Here is a 16709-nt window from a genome sequence, read left to right on the forward strand (position 1 = left end):
TTCTGCACTCGGCCCTGGAGCCCGGGCATCCTCGTCCCTCAGAGCAAAGACCAAGCACCCCCAGTTTGCAGCCTGAGTTCAGCCTGGGGCTGTCTCCTCTTCTGTGGACACACGGGACCTTCCATGACACCTGAACCCCCCACATTGTCTTTCACCGCTGCATGCTTCATGCACACACAGACACAGCAGGTGCACACGCACAAACCACGATTTGGACCACAGCAGGTGAGCACAGAGCGAGGGCCAAAGCCTTTCTTTTCTTTTTTCTTTATTGATTTTAGAGAGAAACATCAGTTTGTTGTTCCACTTACGTATTCATTAGTTCTTTGTTCTATGTGCCCTGACCAGGGATCGAACCTGCAACCTTGGTGTATCAGGACAACACTAACCAATTAGCTACCTGGGCTGAGGGTCTTCTATCTCTGGGCCAGGAATGGGCAGGAGCAGGCTAGCTTTGTGAGGTGGGGCGCTGCCTCAGCTGAGCCTGTCAGGGCTGTACCCCCAAAGGAGCGGTGTTCCTTCACAAACGGAGGTGCACCTTCAGGACAGGCCTGGGACATACACAGTGGCAGTGACAGGGCAATACCTGTGGTGACAGCTCTGTACTCATTGGAAGGCTGAGCCCAGCCCCAGCGACATTCAGGGGGCTATAGAGTCCCACTGGGTCCCACTGAGCAGAGGAGTGGGTGACTCAGCCCTGGAGCCTGCATTTCCTCACCACGTGACAAGTGCTCCTGCTGTCTGCCTCTGGCTCCCAGGCACTGGCCTGCTAATGTAAGGCCTGGAGGTGCGGGCTGGGCACCAGGAGCTGAAGACGGCGACGTGCCAGGAGCGTGGCCTTGGTCTGGTTTGCCCATCTCGTCCCCCCTTTCTCCAGGTGACCCAAGCTCAGCCAATGACTCCCCCTCCCTGGTGGTCAGCTCCTGGACCAATCCCTTCTGGGAAGTCTGACTTGTGTGCCCCACAGCAAGGCCACACCCTTTGTGCACTAGGGGATGCCCATGCTGGGGGTCTCGGCAGCTGCCAGGACCCTGGGTGAGAAGAGGGTGATGAGAGGCGAGGGGTGGAACCTCCTCCTCTGGGCTCAGGCCCACCTATGCCTCTCCATCACCACCACCAGGACCACCTGCGGCAGCTGCCGGTTCCACTGAAGCAGATGCAGGAGGGAGAGCAGGGCTCAGGCTCGAATGCCGTGGCTTCCACATGAATGGGAACACTCTGTAGGCGAGAAGGGGCCTCAGTGCAGGGCGGCCTCAAGAGTCCCGCCTCACAGCTCCTGGGCACAGGGCACCACCGAGGCTCACCGTCTCTTGGTCTCCGGGAGTATCATGGCCTCCGCCAGCAAGCCTTTGTACATGTCCGACTTGAGGAACCTCGGGTAGGAGTCCTGTAAGAAATGGTGGTCAGCCCTGACGCCTTCCGCCTCCTCCCTCTCAGCTGCCCCCGCCGCAGCCTGCCACTGCTCTGACCCTCGGAGCTCCCAGTGGACAGTGCTGGAGGCGCCACCCAAGGCCTGCCCTGACCAAGTCAGCTGACTCAGAGGGACCTGGGTCCCTTCCAGGTGGGCCATTTAACAGCCAAAGAGGAGCAAGAGCCCGGCACCCACACGTGGAGGAGTGAACCAGGGTGCCTCCTGCAAGGGAATGCGGAGCAGCTGTCTGCCCCGTAGAGTGAGGGCAAGGACACAGAGCCAACTCACAAGGGCAAGAGGAACCGTACAGTAGACAATTAAGTGGGGGAAGAGTCTACGAATCTAATTGGTTATATATTTTTTAAAATATATTTTATTGATTTTTTTACAGAGAGGAAGGGAAAGGGAAAGGGATAGAGAGAAGCATCGATGAGAGAGAAACATCGATCAGCTGCCTCCTGCACACCTCCTACTGGGGATGTGCCCGCAACCATGGTACATGGCCTTGACCGGAATCGAACCTGGGACCCTTCAGTCCGCAGGCCGACGCTCTACCCACTGAGCCAAACCAGTTACGGCCTAATTGGTTATATTTTAAAAAGATGAATATAAATTTATCTTGGGAAGGAGGGGAAAAGGTAAGGGGCAGCAATAAAAGCTAGATTTATTGGAATTTACCCTGCTTAACAGATTGGGTTTTGAAACTAGATATTTCACATAATTATAAAATAAGTAAGCAATCCCCAAACATTGGAAGTAAAGGGTCGTCATCGGAGCTGGATATCCAGGGGTGACACCATCCTAACCACACATAATGACAGAGCCGTTCAAGAGGGCGTCCCAAAGAGGACACATACAAGGGACCAAAAGAGGAAGAAAGGAAACCACTGCCAGCGGTTGTATGGTAAATGGTGCTGTGTGTCGTTCAGTTCAGACCACTGAGTGGATTGTGAGAAAGCAAACGAGTAATTATGTTAGCATTGCTGGAAACCAAGATTTTCAGTGGGAGTGAAAAAAGAGAGAAATAAGATCAGGGAGGTAGAGAAAGTCTAATCCTGAACCTGAAGTACAAGTGTCAGTATGATTCAAATACATTATTTTTAAAACACATGTTTCCTAATTCTGTCCACTGAAAGGCCGGGAAATGATGACCACCCCAGTGGCACGAGCACATCTGGTGTGTAGGTCAAGGTTTCTAAACACCACCCATGAAAAAGAGCCAGGGCTGACTGGGAAATGGCCTAGGTCTGGAGCAGGATGAACCTGGACAGTATCATACCAGGAAGCAAGGAAGTCACCATACACTGTGGGACACATCAGAGACCTCTGAATATCACATAAGAATAAGAACTGACATGGGCCCCTGCTGGTTTGGCTCAGTGGACAGAGCATCAGACTGTGGACTGAAGGGTCCCAGGTTTGATTCCGGTCAGGGGCATATACCCGGGTTTCGGGCTCAATCCCCTGTTGGGGGCGTGTAGGAGGCAGCCAGTCAATGATTCTTTCTCATCATTGATGTTTCTCTCTCTCTCTCTCTCTCTCTGAAGTCAATAAAAACATAAAAAGAAAAAAAAAACTGACATGGATTTAAACCCATTAAGTCCAGTGAAAATGTGAATTTGGCGGATATCAGGGTCAAACTCATTATTTTGATAAGTGGTAATTAAAAGGAATCAGCCCTAGCCGGATTGGCTCAGTGGATAGAGCATTGGCCCTTGGACTGAAGGATCCTGGGATCGATTCCAGTCAAGGGCGTGTACCTTGGTTGTAGGCTCAATCCCCAGCCCTGGTCAGGGCATGTGTGGGAGGCAACCAATCAGTGTGTCTCTCTCATATCTGTTTCTCTTTCTCTCCCCCCACTCCCCCACTATCTAAAAATCAATGGAAAAAATATCCTTGGGTGAGAATTAATAACAACAACAAAAGAAGGAATCAAGCATTGATCTGCCTTTCCTATATGAGTACCACTGGCCAGCAGAGAGCAGGGAGGGGAGGCTTCAGCTCATAAACGGAGGCGGCGATGGGATCAGAACTCTGCTGATGAAATCACGAGTCTGGGCAATGACTGTTAGTGGAGGCAGCCAATCTCATGTACCTCCTGATGGAAGGACACACCAAACTGAAGAAAATATTCTTGACAACACTGACCAAATAAGCAACAAAACTGAAAATGACTTCTGATCAAGACTTAAATGGTCGCTACCAATTTTTAGCAACTACCAATTTTGGGGCAGAGAAACACATCAAAGATACTACAGGGACTCAGCAAAACCCAGACTGTGGGAAACTACAGAACAAGGGACCCAGTTCCTTCCAAACAAAACAAAAACATTTTTACAAGACAGAGAGGAAACCTATACAGTACTCTAAAAAGAGATTTAAGAGACATTCACCAATGTATGGAACCTGTTTGGATCCAAAGTCAAGCAAATTTTAAAAAATTAGATAAATAGTTGTGGGCTGTGGTATACAGAATAAAGCTGCCCAGAGGTGTCCACATCCTAATCCTTAGGCCCTATGAATGTGTCCCCTCATGTAGCAAAGGAACTCTGCAGGTGTGATTAAAGTGATGATGCTGAGATGGGGAGACTGCCTGGATTATCCGGGTGGCTCAGTGTAAGCACAGGGATCTTTAGGAGTGAAAGGGAGGCAAGGGATCAGAGAGAGAGAGAGATTTAAAGATGATACATTGCTGCTACACCTGAAACTAATATAATATTAGAATGTATCTCAACTATAATTGAAAAATAAATTTTAATTTTTAAAAAAAGGAAAAGCCCTGGCCGGGTGGCGCAGTTGGTTGGCCGAGGTTGCGTGCGGACCGGTTTGCTCTCCGGTCAGGACACATACAGGAAGCAGCCAATGAATGCCTGGATGGGTGGAGCAACGGATTGATGTTTCTCTCTCAAATCAATTAAAATTTTTTTCTTAATTAAAAAAAAAAAATGACACGCTGCTGTCTTTGAAGATGGAGGACGGGCCATGAGCCAGGGATGGGGGTGAACGGCCGTGAAATGGATTCTCCCCTGAAGCCTCCAGAAGGAACCAGCCTCGCAGACACCTTGACCTGAGCCCGGAGATACCCGTCTCAGCCTCTGGCCTCCGGAGGATAAGTGTGTGTTCATCCAGCCACCAAGTCTGTGGCATTTTCTACGGCAGCAACAGGAAGCTAACCGAAGAGGCCACGTGGGCAGGTGCGGACCCTGACTGGCTGTTTGAGGACACTGAGCAGCTGTGCGTTCCGGGCGTGCTGCTGGCGTCTGCAGCCCGGCTGAAAGGCAGGAGGGGGTCCGCGTCCCGTAGAGGAGCTTCCTGGAATGCCTGCCCACAGGAAGTGTGGGAACGGCTTTACAGTCGCGGGAGGAAGTGCTCACCTTCTTCATCAGCAGGTAGATGTGCAGCTGGGCATCATCCAGCACGTAGCGGTGGGGCTGGCGCAGGCCCTCCAGGGTCCGCTCCATCGTCCGGCTGTCGATATTGACCCAGCGGGCAGCGCCAGGGGCCAAGAACTGCCTGTGCGTGGGGACGGGGGACAGCCCCGGTGGGTCCAGGCTCCACAGGCCTGCCCTCCGGCCTGCCAGGCCCACCTCTCGCACTCACTGGTACACGGAGTCCACCAGGGCGGGGATCTGGGCCTGCCCTCCATGGCGCAGCTCCTCACATGCCTCCCAGAAGCTGAGGTTCTCCGCTGGGGGTCCAAGCACCAGGTCAGGCCCACCCTGAGCTTCGGCCAGGGCTGATTGAAACCTGGGGGCAGGGGGCGCGGGGGGGGGGGGGGAGTCCCAGGCAAAAACCTCCCTCACTGGGGCCTCAAATAGGAGCTGGGGGCATCTCACCGCTGAACTCTTTCCTGAGAAAGTCCATGAAATGGGCCCGGCCCACAGGGTCTTCCAGGAGTCCCCGGAAGCTGAAGCCCCATCGCTCCACACGGAGCCTCGTGGGTACAGCCACACTGGGGAGGGGTGGGTGTGTCAGGAGCACGAGGACTGTGGGGTGGTGGGACAGTCTGGAAGAACACCGCAGACCCCCCCTCCCCCCCTCAGCTCACTTGGGGGCGTTCATGGCCCAGTAGGTGTCATCGTCTGTGATCCAGGGGTTGCTGGGCAGGCACCCCGACATGATGGGGTCATGCGGGCCATGCTGACTGCTGAACTTCAGGTACCTGGGGGTGGGGATGGTGACAGGGGCCATGCAGAGAGGGGTTCTGGGTCAAGGGCACTAGAGGAAGGGTCTGGGCTCTGGGCTTGGGGCCTCCAGCTGCCACCCCCATCCCACTCACGCTTCAAGGCAGACAGAGGACTTCACCCGGATCCTGCCCAGGGCCTTTGTGCAGCACTCAATCTACAACATGGAACTGTGAGCAGGGCCAGGGCGGCGTAGGCCAGCCCACCCCCCTGTTCTGGCCCCAGGACCTACCTCCTGCTTGTAGAAATCCGTGTTCTTGGTCTGGAAGGGCCAGGGGAAGCTACAGTTAGAAGGCAGGCCCCTGGGGACCGACACCCCACCATGGCCCAGGCCCCTGTCGCACCCTCCTCTGATGGCAGGGTCTGACTATCCAGGAAGCTTTCAGGGAGCTATAGGTTGGAGGTTTCCAGAATGTTCTCAAAGTTGCCTTGAGATGCCCCAATTATCACTATCCCATATTTTCAAATGTACCTACATTACTTTTTAAAAACAACACATAGGTGAGAAATACTACGACGAGTCACACTAGGAACCCAGGCTGTTGACTGTGCTCCAAACTCATCCTGTTCAGAATTTGGAAGCCGCCTGCCACCTCCCCGTGGGCCAGGTGGAGGGGCGTGGCCATGGGACTGGCTGGCCCTCCCGAACACTGCACACCCCTCACTGGTCAGCGAGCAGAGGCACAAGGCACCCCAGGTGCCTGTGATTTCCAAGTTCTGTGTCAGCCCTCCTGGACTGACCTTAAAGTGGGAAATTATAAACCTACGATCATGAGCTTATGGTTTTGACCTCAGGAAGAAGCTTTATCAGTGAGGTACTCAATGTATCTGTTCTGTTTGGGGTTTCATAGGGTTTGAACAGGGGGCTCTGCTGCTACAAAGTCTGGCCATGCCTGTCCTGGTGCAGTTGGTCCCGAGGCCAGCAGAGGCCTTGGAGGGGTGGCTGGTCTGGCCTGGGAGAGAGCCCCCCGCCCTCCCCAGGGCCCATCGCACTTACTTGCACCCAGAGCAGCAGGTGGGAAGTGAGAGAGGACAAAAGTTAGCAGGGGGGCTGGGAATGGGGGGCTAGGGTGAGGGGAGAGTGAGACCAGGAGTGGGACAGGGCACAACAGATGGAGGGAAGCCCCCAAGTCGTCCCAGAGTGGTGGAGGAGGTTGGGGAGGGGTGTGTGCATGGGGTATAGGGGGTGGGGATGGCAGGAGGCCTGGGTGCAGGGGTGGGGAGTGGGGGGCATGTGTGTAGGCGTGGGGAATGGGTGGGGGTGGGGCATGCATGCCAGCAGGGGTCTTACCATCTGCACTCGCCTGGCAATGCAGGAGCCCCGCTCTGGACCCTGCTCCAGCACATTCGGGACCCCAGGCTGCAGAGGGGAGAGTAGATGAGGCAGGGAGCACAGCTCAGATGGGCTGCTAAGACCCCACCCTAGAGCTATGTTCCTGCTCCCCACTCACCCCCATATATTGAAGCTCTGAGCCCACATGTTACCCTTTGACATAGAAACTGACACTCAGAGGAACCCAGAAACCGGAGTCTCCTCTCTGCCCATTCCCACCCCAAGTGACCACCCTCTCAGAGCCACTCTGGGTTTTCTCCCCAGCCCCTCCCCCAGCTCATAGCTCCTGAGTTCCACATCCATGTGTCATCCCTGGCTTTGCCACTAGAGCGAAATCCTTGACTTTTCTCCCCAAACCTCCCCATTCTCCCTCTCTTCAGTCAAGCTCACCTTCGTACACCTGACTGCTCAAGCCAGAGACCTAAGCACCTAAGACAGTTCCACTCAGCCAAACCCACTCGTCCTACACCTCGTCCTCACACACACGTGCTGGCCTGGCCTCTCCCCCCCTCTGCCCAAGTCAGAACCCTCGTGTCCACTTGCCCAGAGGCTCCAGCTGCCACTCCTGGGCCCTCCACACGCACCTCTCACCCATACCGCTGGCCCGGCCCCTCCACACGCACCTCTCACCCATTCCGCTGGCCCGGCCCCTCCACACGCACCTCTCACCCATACCGCTGGCCCGGCCCCTCCACACGTACCACACACCCATACCGCTGGCCCGGCCCCTCCACACGCACCACACACCCATACCGCTGGCCCGGCCCCTCACACGTACCACACACCCATACCGCTGGCCCGGCCCCTCACACGTACCACACACCCATACCGCTGGCCCGGCCCCTCACACGTACCACACACCCATACCGCTGGCCCGGCCCCTCACACGTACCACACACCCATACCGCTGGCCCGGCCCCTCCACACGCACCTCTCACCCATACCGCTGGCCTGGACCCTCCACACGCACCACGCACCCATACCGCTGGCCCGGCCCCTCCACACGCACCTCTCACCCATTCCGCTGGCCCGGCCCCTCCACACGCACCACACACCCATACCGCTGGCCCGGCCCCTCCACACGCACCACGCACCCATACCGCTGGCCCGGCCCCTCCACACGCACCTCTCACCCATACCGCTGGCCCGGCCCCTCCACACGCACCTCTCACCCATACCGCTGGCCCGGCCCCTCCACACGCACCACGCACCCATACCGCTGGCCCGGCCCCTCCACACGCACCACTCACCCATACCGCTGGCCCGGCCCCTCCACACGCACCACACACCCATACCGCTGGCCCGGCCCCTCCACACGCACCACACACCCATACCGCTGGCCCGGCCCCTCCACACTCACCTCTCACCCATACCGCTGGCCCGGCCCCTCCACACTCCACACGCACCTCTCACCCATACCGCTGGCCCGGCCCCTCCACACGCACCTCTCACCCATACCGCTGGCCCGGCCCCTCCACACGCACCTCTCACCCATACCGCTGGCCCGGCCCCTCCACACGCACCTCTCACCCATACTGCTGGCCCGGCCCCTCCACACGCACCTCTCACCCATACCGCTGGCCCGGCCCACTCCTGGGCCCCGGCCTCAGCTCATGCACATCGTCTTGGGGCCATGCCCACTCCACCTTCCTCCCACTGCCCGCCGCCTGGCCCTCAGATGGAAGATGGAGTCCTTTTCCCGGATACCCCCAAACACACTTGATGAGGTCATCAGGCCTGTGGGTGCCTCCCAGAACCTATTTCCTGTGTTTTTTCCCCACAGGAGCTCCCATTCATGTTTGCTGTGACTGCCACATGGACCCAGACATCTCTCCACTGCCCCACACAGTCAGGGGACCTCAAACCACCGGCCAGGACTGCGGTTCTGGGCAAGGCCTGACGCCTGACCAGCACCCCAGAAGCTGCAGCTAAGCCTCGCCCCCACTTGCCTCACCCCTCGGGTCTTCAGGTCCCCCCACAGCTTCCGCAGGCCTCTCCCTTAGACCTAGAGAGAAGCGTTTTGTCCCGGGGTCTGTGAGTGGGGGCAGCCTTAGTCCTGGCCTCATGCTCCTAGGTTCTGATGAGCCACAGCCTAGAACCTCCTGTCACCCAGGGGCACCATTTGAGGCGCACACACTGACTCCGGCGGGACCTGCTGCTGCCCGAGGAACCAGCCCTCCCCACACAAGGGCTCACCGGGGGCCTGTTCACCAGCCAGTACGTCTGCTCCTGGCACGCCATGACCAGCCTGTCCCCCTTCCTGCGCTGCTTAGCAGCCCTGGGGAGGGGCAGGCAGAGTTGGGGGAACGGGCACCCACCACAGCGCCTCCCACACCCGCCCTCCGGCCAGGGCCTGGGCAGGCAGCCAAGGTCCCATGGCTGCCGGTGCCCAGCTCAGTGCCTCTGGGCTTCCTGGGCAGCCGGGGCTCCGTGCCCGCTGGGCGGGGGTCTCACCGCAGCTGTTCTCTCGCCTGCATCACCACCAGGTCCCACGTGTGGTTGATCCTCCTGTGCAGCTGGTCGTAGTGCTCCTGGGGGTGGCGTTCAGGTCTCCAGTGGCTAAGCCCCTTCCAGGCGAAGCTCAGGGGCGGGGCATGGGCCCTCCCCCTCCCCACCGGGACACGCTGTGCGCCTGCATTATCCTGGGGCCGGGCTGTGTGCTCCCAGTCAAACGGTGAGGCCCTGGGACATGAGTGGGGCTTGGGCTCCTCTGGCTGGACTCAGCCTGGGGTGGGGGTCCCACCTTCTCGTGGTCGACCAGGGCCCCCTGCTTTCGGATATTCTTCTTGGCGAGGTAGATGGCTGGAAGGACAGGGCGCAGGCTGCAGAGGACACTCTGCCCTCGGTCCTGGGAGCTGTCCCAGGCCAGCCCACCCTTCCGCACTCACCATAGTCGAGCTCAGCCGCCGGCCACAGAGTGCTGGTCCAGAAATAGGGTGTCTGGTGCCACGCGGGAACAAGGGGTATCTGGGACCTCCTGGGCCTGCCCCACCCCAGGAGCTGTCCCTACCCTCTCAGCTCCCTTGGGAAGAGACTGGGCTGGCTGGGGATGGGGAGCCTGAGAATCTGCCTGTCTGTCCGTGGCCCAGAGGCTCGGCTGACCACCGGCCATTGTCCCACCTGGAACTGAGCTCCATTCACCTCTGGGGGCCCTGACCCAGCTCCTGGGGCCTTCACTCCAGGGAGGGGTGGGTGGGGCCTTCCCAAGCCCCAGATTTAGTCACAGTCTCTGCGGGAGGCAGGGACAGAGCCTGAAGGCAGGCCTGACCTGGGTTCCTACTGTGGACAGGAAGGGCAGGCAGGGAGTTCCATCATGACTGAGGACACAGACACACTGAGGTGCAGGGCTCCCTCCTCAGGCCCACACAGCCTCCTTCCTGGAGTGGGGGCCTGAGGACCCGGGGAAGCTGGCAAAATCCTCCCTCGGTACTAACTACCCTCCGCTGTGGTCCCAGAGAAACAAGCTAAGGCCCCTCCCGTTAACATGGAAGGGCCTTCTACCACAAGGAAGCTTCCAGCCCTAACCGGTTTGGCTCAGTGGATGGAGCGTCAGCCTGTGGACTGAAGGGTCCCAGGTTTGATTCCGGTCAAGGGCATGTACCTTGGTCGCGGCACATCCCCAGTAGGGGGTGTGCAGGAGGCAGCTGATCGATGTTTCTCTCTCATCGATGTTTCTAATTTTCTATCCCTCTCCCTTCCTCTCTGTAAAAAATCAATAAAATATATTTAACCCTTTGCACTCGCTTGCTTTTTTCTCACTTCCTTTATTCTAATGCTAACTGTGTGGAGTCACACTCGACATCAGTGCAAAAGGTTAAAAAAAAGAGAAAAAAAAGGAAGCTTCCAGTGCAGGCCTTTTGGGGAGGGGACAGTAGACCACCGGGCCTGCTGTGAGGTCACCCAGCCCTGCCTCTTCCAGAAGTTCCTAGTCGGGCTGCTGGGCTCCCACCTCCCCCAGTTGAGCCTGACCTGGAACCTGTAGAGCGTTTCGTCAAGCTGGAGCCCAGCGCTGCGGGGGTCGTGCAGTGCATACAGGTAGCCATGCCGAACCAGGAGGCTGCCCAGGTGCAGGGCCTCTGGGGTAGGGTTGGGAGGTTAAGGCAGGGTGGCAAATTCTCATCTGGGGAGAACTGAGCAGGGTCTCTGGGGATGAGTTCCCCTTCCCCAACACACTTGGCTTGGCCCTAAAACTGCTGGGCCCCAGAAGGCGCAGCCTTATTAGCCCTGGGACCCCAGGGTGGGCGAGGCGCCGGGATGGGCAGTGAGTGACCCCTTACCCTCCTCTGAGATGCAGTACTTTTGGATCAGCCACTCCACGACGTCGCTGCCTGCGTAGTAGCAGAGGTGGTGTGGCGGAGGCCAAGGCAGGGCCGGCAGCCCCCAACCCCCACACCCCAGCCTCACCAGTCACCGCGTGTGGAATGACGGTGATGAGCAGTCGCTGGCTCCGCATCTTCACGCCCTGGTCGGGGTCCTGCATGCTCACGACCACCCGCTCCATCTGGGCAAAGGGGACACTTGCAGGGGGTCGCCCCAGCCAGCCTCCCCCATCCCACATCCTGATTCCACCGACCTGGTTGCCCGGATCGGTGTGGGCAGAGATTAACACACACAGATGGTGGGATTTCAGGCCTTGCTGGCAATGGGTGGGGGTGGGGCGAAGGCCCAGGGCCACTACCCTCACCCCCAGCCCTTGGGGTCTCTGCTGCCTCACCCTGCCCCACAAAATGCCAGTGCCCCAGGTCGAAGTCTACACTTGCCCTCACCTGCACCCACTCCTCTCCTGCCCCTCCCAGCCTTGATGCCAGAAATCCTGGGGACCGCAGGACCCCTACCCAGCACCCACCTTGCTTAGGTGAGGCATCTGCACACGGGGGCACCCACCGTGGGACACGGGGCCAGCGGCCATGGCTGGGGGTGAAGCCCTGGAGGGTATTAGCATCCGAGATGCCCCGCCTCGCCCTGCCCCGCCCCACGTCCGAGTTAACCCTCCCTGGTCTAGAGTTGGTCCCTGGTCCCATTCGGGTCTGGGAAGGGGCCGGTGCCAGGCCAGCCACCCCAAGGAGCTTCTCCCTACCTTAGGGAGAAACTGAGGCCCCTGTGGGGAGGACTTGCTAGGAGCTGCGTGGCTGTGCAAGGTGCCCTGAGGTGGGACCCGAAGATGTGGGCTTAGAGCGGGGTCTTGTGAGAGGGTAGGGGCTCAGGAAGAGGAAGGGGAGCTCAGAGAGGGGTGAGGACTCAGGGAGAGGGTGAGAGATCAGGGAAGGGGAGGGGGCTCTGTGGGGGGAGGGTCTCCAGGAGAGGGAAGTTTTGGCGAAGGTGGGCTGGGGTGGGGGACAACGGGTCTACTGTAACCCCTGCAGGGACCAGGGGTGGAGGGGGCTGTGGGGTCAGACAAGGGGTCTGACTGCCCTAGGAGGGTGTGCTTGCGATTGTGTGATACCCTGGGTTTCATCGTGTGGATGCCACCAGCACCTATGACATTTTGTGGCTGCATAGGGTGCTGGGTAGGGGTCCTCTGAGACTTGGGGGAAGGTGGGAGCTTCAGGACCTGGGTGGGGCCCGTTAGGGAACTGGCAGAGATCCCTTTATTGGGAAGGAAGGATCACACACACACACACACACACACACACACACACACTCCAGTTCCAGCCCTTTCCCTCCTCCAACTTGGCCGTCCCCACCCCAGACCTCCTCTGCTGGGGCCATTTTAAGGGCTACAAACAGGTCCATTTCTGCTTTTTGGAAACAAGAGGCCCCCTCCTTCCCTCTCCCCTCAGGGGCTTGGGGGCAGGGCAGGATGGGGTGAGCCTTTGGCCAGCAGCCTTCCACATGTGATCTGAATCCATTTCCACGGCTGGTGAGGACAGGTCCGGCAGGAGCTGGGGTAGGGGGACTGGAGGGAGCTGCTACCCCAGCCAGGTTACCATCCTGCCTTAGATCCCAGTGAACTCCCACCCAGCCCCACCCACACAGTGAGGTCAGGCTGGACCTGACAGTCCTCTCTGAATGAGTGGACACCTCCTGAGAAGGCCACCAGAGGCCAGAGCTGCCCCTCACCTGGGGACATGTAGCTTCCCAGACTGACCCCGCCTATCCCAGAGAAAAGGCAGCAGGAGTGGGGCCCAGAAGGACCTGGGCCCCAGCAGGGGGGCTGGGGGAGGGGGGAATCCTGCCTTGGAAAGACTGGGGGCAGGTGGGGCTTGGAGGGGAACAGTCCCTCCCCAGCCCAAGTGCCCCCTAGCCCCCAGGGCCTGCAGGCCTCCTGCTCACAAAGGGGCTCCTTGGGCAAGACTGGGTCCAATCCCTGGGTGTCCTCAGAAATAGGAGTGGGCAGAGGGGGCCTAGAAAGAAGGGGCCTCAGGCTGTTCCACCTCCTCCTGCTCCACTCAGACCTAGGCCTTTGGTCCAGCGGTCCCAGCCTGAAGTCCAGCTTATCCCTGTACCCCTGTCCCCCCAGGCTGACTCCCGTGACTCACCCCAGGGTTTGCTTAGGTGTCAAGACCAGAAGCCCCTTCTCTGCCCCCGCCTCTCAACACTCCACCACCCGGTTCTGTTTTGTTTCAATGTCCTCTTCTCCCCGAGGACAAGGAGGGGTCTTCAGAACCTTCTGGGTCCCCAGAGCATAGAGACCCCCAACCCACCCCCACCACCCACACAGGCCGGTGAATAAACACTGAGAAATGGCTGTGCGGGTGGGGACCCCAGCCCCATGCTTGTGTGCTCTGGTTGCTCTGTGCTGATGACTGTAACCTCTGGGGTGCAGGGCCAGGCGGCTGTGCAGACACACACAGCTCCCCCCCCCCCCCCCCCCGCCCCGCCCCGAGGCCAGGCGGTGCTGGGAGTCCCCTCTGCCTAGACACAAGCTCCGAGGATGGGGAGGGGGGAGGGGCTGTTGGGCCCCAGGTGCGGCCTGCACTGCTTACTGGTAATGGGAGCCTGGGGACATGGGGAGGGGGACGCACCTGCTCCACTGGGCGCCCCAGCCCCCCACCGGCCCCGCCCTGAGGGCTTCCCCGGAGAGCCCCCGACTCCGGCGGGCGCCTGGGAGTAAGGCAGCCCTGGTGGCCAGAGCAGGGTGCAGTCGGGTGGGCCGCTGGGACCGTGACCGCGGCAGCGTCCGCGGCAGCTGTGCGGGGTTCCGGTGGGTCGGAGGCAGGGACGACCGGGTGCCTGCGCGGTGCGGGCGACACGCGCGTCTCTGCGGGGCTGCGCGGGGTCCGCGGAGCGGCTGGGGGCGCGCGGCGCGGGCGCGGCGCTGGGCGCGGGGGGCGCTCCCGGCCGGGATGAGCTCACCGCAGTCGCGCCGGGGCTGAGCGCCAAGCCGGGCGGCGGCTCCTCGGCGGCTCCTCGGCGGGGCCGGGCCGGGCCGCGGGCCACCATGCTGGGCCTGGACGCGTGCGAGCTGGGGGCGCAGCTGTTGGAACTGCTCCGGCTGGCGCTGTGCGCTCGAGGTGAGCCAGCCCGGTAGGGGCCAGGGCGGCCACGTGGGCGGGGGGGCTCTGGCGGGGGCCGGTTTTAGTCTGGGGTGGGGACCGGCCCCTCCCCCGTGGAAACTTTGGGGGCTCGCGTGGGGACCTTGTGATGTGGTCCTCCTGGCAGCGCTCTGGCGGGGGTGGGGGGCTTCCTTCAGGCTAAACACTCGGGAAAAGAGCCAAGAGTGGGCGGGTCTGCTTGTGGAGCCTGGGTGACAGAGGGACCCTCTCCCCCTGGGAACCCCCTCCTCAGATCCTACTCCCTTGGGTGGGGCTGGGGCTCCTTCAGGGTGCGTGGCGATTCCTGAGAAGACAGGAGCGCAGTGTGCAGGGACTCAGACAAACCCTGTCCCAAGACACTATGGGAAGGGCTTGGAGAGACCCCTGCGCCAGCCCAGCAGGAAGGGGCTCTAGGAGACACTGGGAGGTGGCCCCACACATAAGCTCCAGGGTTTAGAGAGAGCCCCCTCCCCATCCCCCACAGGAACACTGTGGAAGGAACTCCTAGGACTGTGGGAAGGCCCTCAGAGACCCCAGTCTCTGCCTGAGCAGGTTGACAGGGGCGGGCCAGAGGCTTCAGAGAGCATTGTGGGAATATGGGAAGAGGCCTCAGAGCACGGGGGGACTCAGAGGACTATGAGGGCAGAGCCTCTGCTCCAGGAAAGACCTTGGAGGTCACCACTCAATGGTGGGGCCCCTAGTCCTTGGAGCTGTCCCCCATTTGGGGTCTTCATTGCCCCCACCTTTGGCCTCAGAGTCCCTAGATGAATGGCTGGGCCAGGAGAAGGCAGCTGATGCCTCCAGGAACGTTACTTGGCTCTTGTGAGCCTTTGTCCACCCCCAGAGCCCACCCCTCTTCTGGAGCCCCCACGCACCTCCCTCTGGGAGCTCACACCTCCTTCCCTAATCCCACACTCCCTCCCTCCCTGAGCCCCTACTGGCTTCCTCTTCAGTGTCTCTGGGCAGGGGGAGGTCCACCTGATCGATGGGGCTCCCGTCTGACAAGTGAATGCCAGGGTAGCTGGCAGCAGTTGCTCACTCACCTCCCTGACCCCAGTCCTTCTGACAGAAAAGGAAGCGGGGCAGCTGCCGCCAGATGAGGTGCTGGACGAGGCTGTGCCAGGGTACCGGGCCCCGGGGAGGAAGAGCCTCCTAGAGATCCAGCAGCTGGACCCCGACGATGAGAGCCTGGCCAAGTACAAGCGGGTGCTTCTGGGTCCCCTGCTGCCGGCCGTGGGTATGCTCGGGCCATGGGTGTGAGCGGGGCGGGGTGGGGGTTGGGGGGTGCATCCAGCAGACTTCCAATTTCTCCTCAGACCCGAGCCTGCCCAACGTGCAGGTGACCAGGCTGACTCTGATGTCTGAGCAGGCTCCCGGGCCCATGACCATGGACCTCACCGGTAAGCTCCTGCTGCAAACCACGGACTGATCTTTGGGGTAGAGACCCCTTAGAAGCCTGTGCCCAAACCCTAGTCCTCAGACCCATCACGTAGACGTCACAGATACTGCCCCCCTAGGGGGCTCCTGGGGCAGGGTCTCAGCCATCGAAGGAGTCTGTTCCTTAGCTGCACTTTCCCTCACAGGGGAGCTGGCTGCACTGAAGAATCAGGTGTTCGTCCTGAAGGAGGGTGTTGATTACCGAGTGAAGATCACCTTTAAGGTGAGGCAGCTGTCATGGGCGATGCCAGCCACCCACAGGATCAGCTTCCCAGAGGGACCACGTAACACTCTTTGTCCCTCAGGTCAATAAGGAAATTGTCAGTGGCCTCAAGTGTCTGCATCACACCTACCGCAGGGGCCTGCGAGGTGAGGGCCGTGTGAGGGCCTGGAGGCTGGGGGCGGGGGCCAGTGGGCAGAGGGCAGCCCCTGATGCCCTCCTCCTCCCCCAGTGGACAAGGCTGTGTACATGGTGGGCAGTTATGGCCCAAGAGCCCAGGAGTATGAGTTTGTAACTCCGGTGGAGGAGGCGCCGCGAGGCGCCCTGGTGAGGGGCGCCTACGTGGTCACATCCTTCTTCACTGATGACGACAGGGCAGACCACCTTTCCTGGGAGTGGGGCCTCCACATCTGCCAAGACTGGAAGAGCTGAGCACCCACCCCCCTGCCCTGCCCCGGAAGCTGTCTCCCCACTCGGGGTCCTTGTTCCCTCTGCCTCTGTCAGTCACTGCACAGGGACCCCCAAGCATTCTCCAGCCCCCTCGGTCAGTGACCAGACCCCTCATGCCCTCTGCCCTGTCTCGGGACACCCCCTCCCGGGCCTGGCGCTGTGCCCTGAATAGCCCTATTAAACTTCACCCTGTCTCAGT

At 60.0% G+C, this 16709-nt stretch overlaps 2 protein-coding genes across 5 annotated transcripts; one reads left to right on the plus strand and one right to left on the minus strand.

The window, feature by feature from the left end:
- Window positions 1-898: 898 nt before the first annotated feature.
- Window positions 899-11837, minus strand: RGS11 (regulator of G protein signaling 11). 3 transcript variants are annotated; one of them, XM_008157735.3, is made up of 17 exons: window positions 11775-11837; window positions 11333-11429; window positions 11206-11256; window positions 10898-11004; window positions 9817-9868; window positions 9672-9730; window positions 9383-9459; window positions 9125-9206; window positions 6887-6955; window positions 5828-5857; window positions 5691-5752; window positions 5460-5573; window positions 5248-5363; window positions 5012-5099; window positions 4786-4924; window positions 1305-1387; window positions 899-1218 (listed from the first exon to the last, which is right to left on the minus strand). In XM_008157735.3, the coding sequence occupies exons 1-17, from the start codon at window positions 11835-11837 to the stop codon at window positions 1095-1097; spliced, it is 1413 nt and encodes a 470-aa protein (XP_008155957.3). In that variant the 3' UTR covers window positions 899-1094. The 3 variants fall into 3 exon arrangements, with proteins under 3 accessions (XP_008155957.3, XP_054570187.1, XP_054570188.1); XM_054714212.1 differs by lacking the exon at window positions 9817-9868 and having other exon boundaries at window positions 9672-9733; window positions 10882-11004; XM_054714213.1 differs by lacking the exons at window positions 6887-6955; window positions 9672-9730; window positions 9817-9868; ... (2 more) ...; window positions 11333-11429; window positions 11775-11837 and having other exon boundaries at window positions 9383-9405.
- Window positions 11838-14306: 2469 nt separating this feature from the next.
- Window positions 14307-16687, plus strand: ARHGDIG (Rho GDP dissociation inhibitor gamma). 2 transcript variants are annotated; one of them, XM_008157669.3, is made up of 6 exons: window positions 14307-14382; window positions 15461-15640; window positions 15720-15803; window positions 15987-16063; window positions 16146-16209; window positions 16293-16687. In XM_008157669.3, exons 1-6 carry the CDS (start codon window positions 14310-14312, stop codon window positions 16490-16492), a joined length of 678 nt encoding a protein of 225 aa, XP_008155891.1. In that variant the 5' UTR covers window positions 14307-14309; the 3' UTR covers window positions 16493-16687. The 2 variants fall into 2 exon arrangements, with proteins under 2 accessions (XP_008155891.1, XP_054570189.1); XM_054714214.1 differs by having other exon boundaries at window positions 15473-15640.
- The last annotated feature ends 22 nt before the right edge of the window (window positions 16688-16709 follow it).

Source organism: Eptesicus fuscus, chromosome 4 (genome assembly GCF_027574615.1).
Source record: "Eptesicus fuscus isolate TK198812 chromosome 4, DD_ASM_mEF_20220401, whole genome shotgun sequence".
Lineage (NCBI taxonomy): Eukaryota > Metazoa > Chordata > Mammalia > Chiroptera > Vespertilionidae > Eptesicus > Eptesicus fuscus.